The sequence below is a fragment of the Mytilus californianus genome, unplaced genomic scaffold (assembly GCF_021869535.1).
Source record: "Mytilus californianus isolate M0D057914Y unplaced genomic scaffold, xbMytCali1.0.p SCAF_64, whole genome shotgun sequence".
NCBI lineage: Eukaryota > Metazoa > Mollusca > Bivalvia > Mytilida > Mytilidae > Mytilus > Mytilus californianus.
This window is the reverse complement of record NW_026262717.1, coordinates 144,756-156,136: the sequence shown is the minus strand read 5'-3', so window position 1 is coordinate 156,136 and position 11,381 is coordinate 144,756. Positions and strand designations below refer to the sequence as shown.

The following is an 11,381-nucleotide window of genomic DNA, read 5'->3' as shown; positions in this document are numbered from 1 at the left end:
TCTTAGAAAATAATCATACTTCAAGTTTGTAAACCGAATAATGAATTCTTTATATTCCGCTCGCTATGACCACTACATTAACCTGACCGTAAGAGTGTGCTGTATATATGATTATTCGAGTCACAGAGTTAAAAATTAAAAAATATTTTTACACTGTTTCCAAAAACTTCTATATTATAATTTCATATGAAGCATTCGAAAATCTAAAATCAGTATTGGTATTTTAAAGTCCAGTTTACATTACCTCTTTTTGTATTTACGAAAATCAGAGACCATTATACGATGAACAAGAAAAAAATGTTGCCATCTTATTTGAGTTTCAAAAAATTACAGGTTATTAGAATTCAGGAAAAGTGTCAAATTAAACCCAAATTCGTTTGAATTGTTTTACATTAACTTCGTCATTTCATGCCCTTTTACAGCTTACTAAACGATAATGGTTGATGGAGAGTTGTTTCCTGGACAATCATATCATATCTTGTCTTTTTTTATAATTCCTTAACATGTATGTTAAGGAAATTTTCAACAAGTGAGAAAACATGTATATAAGATTAAATACAGACAAATGGTTATTCAGACACAACCAACATGCATGACAAGTAAATAATGTTAAAAGTTTAATGTTCTCAAATTGTCATTGCATACCCAGAATGCTGGGGTTTGTCAATAGTTTGTGAAATTTAGGAATTAACAATATCATTCTTGCAAGTCTTGCATATAATGGAACTTATATATTACATATACTAAGAATGTGTGTAGCTGCAAGTTTATTAAAAAGTAGTTATCTAAAAAGTCATATACCGATCATTGTCTTGTCGATTTGTAATATATTACATTCATGATATATACTTGTAGACTTTCAGCTTACAATGTCATCAAACAGAGCTACAACTGGTGTCAATTTTTCCTTTATGTGTACAACTGTTCAAACCTTTGTTGTTTTTAATACAGATGGTCGAACTTATTGTGTGATAAACGGAGTTCAGGATGGTAACTTTAAGCTGGATTCGAGTTGTTCTTCAAACAACATGTACAGGTGTAACATTACCACTGGAACCTACTCATTCACCATTCCTGGGTCATTTGTTACAGACAGTTTACATAAATCTAAATGGACATGTCAAAGTCCATTTGGGATAGGAAATCCTTCATCTGAGTTGGAAATGTATGTTAGAAGTAAGTGACATGTAAAGACAATAAATAATGAGATTGAGACATTAATGTATATGTTTTACTTTCGATGCATCCATGTATGTGTGTATGCGTGGATCGTTGGGTTGCTACCTCCTAACATATACATTACACCTCCTTTTATTCATATCAGATCAAAAAACAAATCGTTTTTCGCAAACTAAAAGAATGTGAGCAGTGGTTATTTTATATAGATGATAGGAAATATTGTTTATACATGTTGTTACTGATACAACAATAAAACATAAATAACACATTTAAATGCAGATACGATCTTTAACAATTCTCCACTTTGTAAACCACATGTCAAGCTTTGAATCGCCTGAATTAGAGACAAATTGTGACCAAACTTATAAGATATCTTCAAAGTTATTCCATAAATCAACTTTAATATCTAAAGGACTCATTTACTAAGAAACATACAAAGGGGACAACTGAAAACTGAAATGAGTATAAATTACAGACAGGCACATTGATTAATATGTGCGTGGGGGAGGGGTAGGGGTAAACTGGTTTTACGATTCTTTGTTTTGTTTCTCTATCTGTGTAGTGACAAATACCTGTCGAACAGACAATACATATTATAAGTATCAGTTCACATAAGCACTCATCTAAATAATATCTGTATTACAGAAGACGAACAGAGCTTCACTGAAGCTTTAGTAACAATCACATAGTTTTCAATTTTTAACATTCTTTTAATGCTAATGTTGTCTTTCCGATGTGCATACATGTACGTGTTCCTGTGCTCTTGTTTGCATACTTCACTGTGATACTATTGTTAAGGTTTCTTGCTCTTCAGCGTTTTATAATTCAAATTTAATTTAGTTTGTAGTTCTCTAACAAGAAATATTATTCTAAGATGTGCATTTGGTGTATGAAATTATCTTCGATAATTATCAATATTTTATTTGCACAATGCCGTATAAAGTTATCTTTATATTACAGTACCCGTGAAAACTATCACTATTACACCAACTGGTAACAACGACCAATTAAACGTTGTAGAAGGACAGACACAGACATTTACATGTACTACAAGTCCCTGTCGTCCTGCTGCCTGGGTACAGTGGTACATGGGCAATCAAAATATAACAACTCAATCAGAGACAAAGTCTTCCGAACAAGATGGCAATACATTTATATCTTCCAGTACATTGACGTATATTTTGAAGACTGCTGATCACAACTTATCTATATACTGCGAAACTGTTAACTTTGAAGAAGCCGATACGAAAGCATCAGCAAAGATACTTATCTACATACAAAGTAAGTAATTATGCGATTAATTGTTTGTGGCGTGTATCTTATAATAAAAAAACACCAACTATTGTTTGATTCAATTTAATGTAATCATTCTATATATATATTTCATTGCTACAGTATACATGGATGCTCTGACAAATGGCCTCTGTTATTTTTATGGAGTATATCAAGTTTGTTGTTTCAATTAGAAGTTAAAAAAAACCAAAGAAGCCCGATTTATAATTTTGTAATCGTTTCTGTCAACAACACTAAAACTAAATACATGTATTTTCAACGGATGGTATGTAGATGGACATTTGTATCAACATCATAATGATATAACTGCAAATTGAAATGACGTTGTTTGACCTTTTCTTCTATCAAAAAAAAAATTTAAAACAAAACGAGCAACAAACACCGAAACACGTGATCTCGCGTCTTTCGTCTGTTGTGAGATGGAAGACGTCCTTTCGGTATTATTTTCTAGAATTAACATTTTGTTTTGTTTAAACCAAGGTGACTTTACATTAACTGGCTCCAACCATTTCATCATCAGTAATCAGCCATTTACACTGAACTGTTCTTCTCACATTACTCCGAGGGGAGACGCAGCATATTTATACAAGGACAATATTAGTATTATAAACATACGTTACGTGCCATCGACATCAACATGTTATGGGATACCACAGGACGGAAAACCAGCATTCCAATGCAATGACACTTGCAGTTGTTCAGAAGACGCTAGAATATTCACGTGGACTTACAGCGCAACTGTTACCAACCAGCGAGTAACATTTAAATGTGGGATGGATTTCGGTACTAATTTTAGTAACATCACATACAGGGAATTGACTGTTGAAAGATCATGTGAGTTATGTTTAGGTTCTGAAATAAAATCATAATGCAGGGTGACAATTATGCTGGATTACAATCGTTATATCACTCCGTCAAATCATGTGTTAAGAGGACGTTTCCTTGCGTCATTTATGCGTTTGTTATAAAAGGAACATGTGTCGGTACGTTTAGCGAAAGGGGGAATATCTAATCATTTTCGTATTGCACATCATAAGATAAATGTGATATATCATGATAGAATCGACATATTTTATAGTTAGTGTTAAATAAACCAGTTCTCTGACATCATTCTATGGTATATGTAACTGACGACTATCTTTTTTCAAGACTCCACTGGCTACTGTGCTAACTTAAGTAAAAGTACAATCTAACTTTTAACTTTCAACTATCAAACTTTTTACTTCTCAGAAACGAATATCACGATTAAGGTAAAATTTTGTGCGTATTTTTCTTCAATAATCACCAAGGTCTTCGGTACGTGCATGATACCACTAAACTGCGAATGCTGGCAATATCAGTTCGATATAACGAGTAACAAAAACACTAAAGCAGTATGATTGTATGGCTATATCAAAACAAAGAATGACAACGAGAAGAAAAACATCCATCAAAATCTTTCTGGATTTTAAAGTCAAGATTGAATTTATTCAATAGGAATGAAAGGAGATGTGGGGTATACGCCAATTCTTGAAGTGTTTAAAAAAATCTTTAAACAACGTTATCTTAAGGATGTTCGCTCCTCTGTTTCAAAATAACGAGCTTTTTAAAAGACTGTTATAAATTGATAGTATATAAATAAAGAAACTAAAAAAGCAGAAAAAAATATGGCTTTTTAAACTATATGTGATAAAATTGTAAACAGAAAAGTAGGGGTAAGAGGGCAAAACTTTTTAATGGCACTACATGGATAAAACCAGAAGATTCAGAATATCTGGCAAAAATTCAAAAACAAGAGGAGCGAACATCCTTAAGAAAAAGTAATTTCATGCCGTCGTTAAGCTTTATTAAAATTAGCTCTTTAAGGCAAACTACATAATTGGTATGTGTCAATTGTTAAGATATCTTATTTGCAAGCAATGAAGAATATTTGTATATTTTGATACGATTACATTTTTTGTATCTATTAAGTTGATGTGACTACGGTCAATACGCCAAGTGCACCAACACAGAAACCAGACCCTCCAACAATTGTATCCATTGTTTGTAAGAAAACATCAATGACAGTGTTTTGGAGACCAGGGTTAAATGGAGGTTATACTCAATCATTTATAGTAGTGATACTGAATAACCAGATAAACCAAACCACTTCTTCACCCATTATATCTGATCAAGGTGAAGCAGAAATAATGAAGTTTACGTTTGAATCCCTTAGTTCAAAAACATTATATATTGTCTCTATGCAAGCCATCAATAAACTTGGAACAGTGGAATTGGACGAAGACGTAAACTGCACGACATTATCAGGTGAGACATGATATCGCTTCTTTCAGCTCTTTGCAAAACGTCGTCAAAGATACTTTAAAAATAAGGAAATGATGTATTATTGCCAATGAAACAACTATCCACCGAAAGTTCAAATAAAATAGATGTAAGCAATTATAGGCAACCGTACGGTCTTCAACAATGAGAAAAACCCATACCGTATAGTCGGCTACAGATAGATAGCCAGAAAAAAATATTTTTATTTTAAAGTACAACTTGGTACATGTACATGAAACACAATATATTACAATTTTAAACATATGTAGTCAATAAACATGTATATTTATACCAACCAGCCTTTAGAGGCTTGTGGTGCACTGTAGTACGGTGACAAATAAGGTAAATTTGAAAATTTAATGGACCGAAATACCTCACGGCTAATTTTGGTCTTATTTTGTAGATAAATATGATATCCTTCGATTAAGGCATATCGTAGAGTGCCAGAGTGGTGCAGATTTTTGAAAACTGCGGTCAAAGGTCAAAAGGGGGGATACATACCCTCGCTTGCAACATGTAAGAAAATGTAAAAAAATATCTTCATCTACGGAAATTATCGACAAAAAATATTCATAATTAAGATTTAACTATTCAATAATATATGGCCACATATAAAGATATTTTGGGGAAAGTTTTGTTAAAATGCCATCAAGAATAGAGGAGAAATAAGAACTGTTAAGTTAACACCCGGTCCAGGATGTAATGAAAAAAAAATGATGAAATTCTTAGCTGATTATTTGAACTTAAAAGGATGTTAGAACTATAAAAATTAGTCTTCATATTCATGACACTATAGCATACGAAGTTTGTTTTTATGTTAATAAATAAATCAGTACTAGAGCAATAGCACATTGCGAAGATGTGTCCCCCTTTTTTATAAAACAACAACAGACAAGGTTGTCGTTTGTTGATGTGATTCAATAAATGTTTCTCGCTTCTAGTTTTTCATATAGATTAGACCGTTTCAATGGTTTTTTCGTTTGAATGGTTTACACTAGTCATTTTTTGGGGCCCTTTATAACTTACTGACCTGGATGAAGAGTTGTCTCATTGGCACTCATACCACATCTTCTTATATCTATAAACAATAGAATATATGGCAGGTTTGAAAGCCCGATATATATGTGAACTACAAACAAACACGATTCAAAAAAATATTTCGCTTCAAAAGAAGCTGTCGAGGTATAATTATAATACACTAACACTAGATATCAATATGCACATCAATTTGAAAAGGTAACAGAATACTAGAAAAAAGTGGATGTCATTGTATGGCTCGACAATGCTCATGCGTTTATTCAGATCACAATGTACTGAGTGACCATTGCATCTGGGGTCATTTTGAACCGCGGTGAATTGATTGCAAAAGATTTGACAATCTAAGAACCAGCTAGAATGACAAATTTTGATACATGCAAGTTTTTTTCCGACCCCTTGTAATTGTCTTCTTTTTGCCAATTTCGATAAGAGAAGACGTGTCGCATCCTGTAAGAGCGCGAGCTGCTGTTGGTGTGCCAGACATCAGGGGTCCAATAACTTAAAAAAGTTGCATATGTCGTGAATAGGTAAAAACTGTCTTGTGGCTTTGGTTGAAGAAACGCATCCAGTCTGAAATCGCAATTCATCATGTTTGGCATCTGAGGAAAAGACCTTATTAGAAATAAAACATAACTGTCTTGATTTTAATATGATGCAACCCTTGGAATTACTTTCAATATCTGTTCATTGGCAAACAGAGGCGGCAGTATAATTCTTATATCTGCCTCTTCAGTCACTTACAGATCCTGCACAAAATTGCTTCACAGTCTATGGATTTTGAAAAGATCCCGCTAGAAATATTTCGTCATGTTCTAGCAAATCAAAATCATTGTAGTGCGATAGTGCATAGATACCTTCAAATCTTATCAACCCATGTTTATTTTCATGTGCACAAATAAATTTCTTACAATCTCTAATTGATCTGCATTCAATGACTTGAAGAACAATTTAGATCTAACACCATTTGAAACAAACCTTATCAGCCTTTAATGGCTGACTATATGGTATGGGATTTGCTCATTGTTGAAGGTCGTACGGTAACCTATAGTTGTTGATTTCTGTGTCATTTGGTCTCTTGAGAAGAGTTGTCCCATTGGCAATCATACCACATCTTCTTTTTGTTTTTTATATACACCACTGTCCCATGTTAGGGGTCGGTTGGGCGCCTGCTGACATGTTTAACCTCGCCACATTCTGTATATGCCTGTCCCAAGTCAAGAGCCTGTTATTCAGTGGTTGTCATTTATAGCTGTGTTACATTTTTGTTGTTTGTTTATTATTTTCTACATTAATTAGGCCGTATTTTTTCTCGTTTGAATTGTTTTACATTTGTCAATTCGGGACCTTTTATTGCTGACTATATATGCGGTAAGGGCTTTGCTTATTGTTGAAGGCCGTATGGTGACCTATAGTTGTAAATGTATGTGTAATTTTTGGTCTCTTGTGGAGATTTGTCTTATTGGCAATCATACCACATATTTTTTAAATTATGGTTTTAAAGCAGTCATTGGCCAAATTTCAATAACTGTTGTACCTTTTTACATAAATACTTCGGACAATACCAATACCATCTATCTGATCAGGGGTGTACTGGTTTTTCATAAAGGAATATCACAAACTCAGCTAAAGTATACATTTCCGTTCAGTATCACATGAGAGTACATTGTAATCATTATCAATTTGTAATCATTATCCATATGAAAATAATTGTCATCTACTAACCAGGCAAAATATTTATCAGAGAGGTTGGAATTCATTGTAAAGATAGAAATAATTTGAAATTTCGAACCATCGTAAACAGCTTTTCACAATTTTTTCGCAACATGAAAGATCTGTAAACAAATGTAACTGGCAAACTATACGACAACGAAAACGTTTTTTTTTTTTTTTCTAACAGATCATCATGTAGACTTTCTATTAGTTTTTGAAAGACAACATCATGCCCCGAATAATTTGAAGCATCAGAAGCAAATTATTTTTAATGTCATCATTACAAGTAGGTAACAATGCATGCTGAATGTTGAAGCGGCTTGTCCTTGAAGCTATTTTTGAAGAGTAAACTCCGACTGGATGGCCTGCCTGATAATTTGCGTCATTTAAAACAATATCGGCACGCGCAAATGACTCGACATGCCTTAATTGCTGAGCTTGTTGTATGACTTCTGTCTCCAGAATAGACATTTTTACAAGTCATGATAATGCCATGGAGCGTGTTTTAGTTGGTTCATCATTACACGCATGAGTTTTCCCTAATTCAAATGCATCAAAATGTTTTCTTCTTGTACACGTAAAGGCTAAATAACATGACCTAAGCTACTTTACTCGTTTTTATTTAATGTAATTAGCACTGCCAATAATTTTCCGGAATTTTTCGGATGTCTTCAAATGTGGTTTAAAATTAGTCTTTTCGAAAAACTTAACAAGAATAAAAGCACCTCAAAAGTTATTAAACCTTAGTATCAAGCACATAGACAAAACTATTGTTACAAATGTATATTCTTGTTTATACAACTTAAGAAAATGCATATTAATTTCATTGTGAAAAACACAGCATTTCATATGACAGGGGAAAATAGGAAAAGGGAGCGTTACATGACTTATTGAGGTAAAAATTGAGTAGTAATACTGCTAGCCTATGTGATGAGTATTATAAAAAGGCTTGTAAAAGTTCATTGGTATGTTCTATCAAACTTTTATATATCAAAACTTCTTAAGTATTGTTTGTTCCACTATTTTTTGTGAAAATTTACTTTTGGTGATATATATAAGAAATGTAATATACTTTGACAGACGATAAGATTGGAAAAAAAGATGTTACATACATTTGAAAATCATCCAATTCACTCAATTTATATGTTTATATGATATTAAAGTTTGATGTCAAATAAAAGCTGATACATCACTCTTTCATCTGATACCAATTTTATGATGATATCTTTATTAGGGAATTTATTATAAGCGTTCCCGTGTTTGAAAATGAAAAAGAAAAAAACCAGGAAGTCACACTTTAGTGCGATTTTACAAAAAAAACTGCACCGTGGGAAAACTCTACGACAGGGCTAAAATGAAAGTATAATGTTTACTCTATCTTCGTGTTGATTTTCAGCCGTGAGGTACTTCGATCCATTAAACTCTTTAAATAAGCGACTTTTCCCGATTTGTCACTCCACTACTGTCATTTATGTACGAAATATTATATGAATAAATTTCAAAATCATATTAATCCTTATTCTTATCATATCTGAGGCTTAAATCTTTTAAGATAGTTTCAATACATCAGTTGTGTGTAATAATGTGAAAATTAAGATTAAAGTATCTAAATAATTATTGGTTTGATAATGTAAGGGTTGTACATGGAAAAGAAGGAGAATAAGAGTTTTTTCGTATTCACATTTTATTATGTGTAAAATAGAATTTTTGATAAAAGCTATAAAAAAAGGCCTCGACATGAAAAATAAGAGACAATTCAATTGAGAAAACTAACAGCCCAATTTATAAAAAAAAGGGCTAAAAAAACCTTTGTTCTTCGAACTATATTCCATCTTTATGAAACTGTTAATCTGCACATACTAACCAAAATCTACAACATTTTGTGTGAGCATGGCCACGCCTTCTCCTAAGAATGGTAATAACCTGAGACAAACATCACCACAAGTGATATTGACCTAATTGTCAATTAATTCGCAATTGATTTGTTCAAGGGATTGTCAACTTTTGAAATACCATATTCTTCTTCATATTTAGATTTTTGTACTGAACTGAAAACTATGGTATTTTAGAACATTTACATGTATTGCATAGAAGTTTAACCAGCACTCCACTCGTCGATTTTAACTTTAGAATTATTTTTTCAAATTTATTTCATAATTATGTATGTATCGTATACCTCAACAAAATATATCTCCTATATTACTTCTCGATTTAAGCTCCAAAAAATGGACAATCAGATATGATATCGGCTGCTGGAATTGGAGCAAGCATCGGATCAGCTGTAATTATATTGATATTAACAAGTCTTGTGGTATTTTTTTACAAGAAAAAAATAAATGAAAATAAAGGTTAGTAGAATAAAACATCTATGTCTCTAAATGTTAAATATGTTAAATTTTCTGACATTATAAAAATGTTAAAAAAACGGGTATTATTTTAATTCCCTTCTCGTATTAAATTTCCTCAGACATCGTCATTATTTCAAATACAATATATATATAAATTAATTACATCAATCAATATTTCGCTCAAAATAGCAAATTCATTGAATCATTTAACATTAATCGTGATACTTCTAAGAAACCGATCAACTTGAGAAGCGCATGAAATGAAGTTATTATACCCTTCTCCTTACCCTTCTGGAGCACCTGAAATCACACCAGTTTTGGTGCTGTTCGTGTTGCTGAGTCTTTAGTTTTCTACGTTGTGTTTTGTGTACTGTTGTTTGTCTGTTGGTCTTTTTCTTTTTTAGCCATGGCGTTGTATAAAAAAGAAGATGTGGTATGATTGCCAATGAGACAACTCTCCACAAGAGACCAAATGACACAGAAATTAACAACTATAGGTCACCGTACGGCCTTCAACAATGAGCAAAGCCCATACCGCACAATCAGCTATAAAAGGCCCCGAAATGACAATGTAAAACAATCCAAACGAGAAAACTAACGGCCTAATTTATGTACAAAAAATGAACGAATAACAAATATGTAACACATAAACAAACGACAACCACTGAATTACAGGCTCCTGACTTGGGACAGGCACATACATACAGAATGTGGCGAGGTTCAGTTTATTTTCGACTTGAAGACTATGAGTTTGAATGTCCCTTTGGTATCTTTCGCCTTTTTTTTCTCAACTTGTATTACAAATGATACTAATATGCCATGTTCAAAATTAAATCGACTGTTGCCGTATTTAATGTTTTAAATATAATAGTGAACGATAAAATGCCAAGAATCTTTCATACGATAAAGATACGCACATGAGGAACCTGAAATTTGCCGTTAAAATCTTCTTTTTTTTAGTTTTTTTAGATTTTGGTAGGTAATTTAGGCAAATTTGATTATAACCTTTTCAATACAAATATGAGAATTTGTATTTGGCAAATTTGATTATAACATTTTCAATACAAATATGAGAATTTGTATGACATTTTTTTTATATTCAGAACGAAATTCAATGTACCAAGCAACTCAAAATTCAAGGTAAGCATGACATGATATCTTTTTAACGGCTTACTGTATTGATATTTTGCTAACAATATATTGTTTTGAAAACTCGGAGAGAAAAAGTCAAATACACATTTCACAAAACACTGCAAAGAAAGCTGACAACAGTTCCTAATCCATTTCAAAGATATGAAGATGCCTTACTGAATCTTCAAGGGTATGCGTTGTTTTGCTCATGACAGTTACATATCCGATGGTAAGCTACATTAGATGATCTCATTACCGCTGTTCAAATCTCATCAATCGATTAAGAAGACAAATGAAAGTAACAAAAACAAACTTAGGGAATCCAAAAGAAGCGAGACCAGGATAAGCAGCTCCTCCAATTCATGCAACAACCGCCCTGGG

The 11,381-nt window shown here is 32.6% G+C and overlaps 1 protein-coding gene across 5 annotated transcripts in view; it reads left to right on the top strand.

The window, feature by feature from the left end:
- Window positions 1–863: 863 nt before the first annotated feature.
- LOC127707326 (carboxylesterase 5A-like) overlaps window positions 864–11,381 on the top strand; it is a 34,275-nt gene continuing 23,757 nt past the window's right edge. For all 5 annotated transcript variants that reach the window (XR_007984781.1, XM_052211844.1, XM_052211843.1 and 2 more), the window contains exons 1-6: window positions 864–1,176; window positions 2,140–2,460; window positions 2,953–3,306; window positions 4,423–4,758; window positions 9,738–9,869; window positions 10,973–11,009. Coding sequence is in view for 2 of the 5 variants with exons in the window: in XM_052211842.1 (XP_052067802.1) it covers window positions 870–1,176; window positions 2,140–2,460; window positions 2,953–3,306; window positions 4,423–4,758; window positions 9,738–9,869; window positions 10,973–11,009 (1,487 nt within the window). In the remaining 3 variants the exon portion in view is untranslated. The remainder of the gene's footprint in view (window positions 1,177–2,139; window positions 2,461–2,952; window positions 3,307–4,422; window positions 4,759–9,737; window positions 9,870–10,972; window positions 11,010–11,381) is intronic.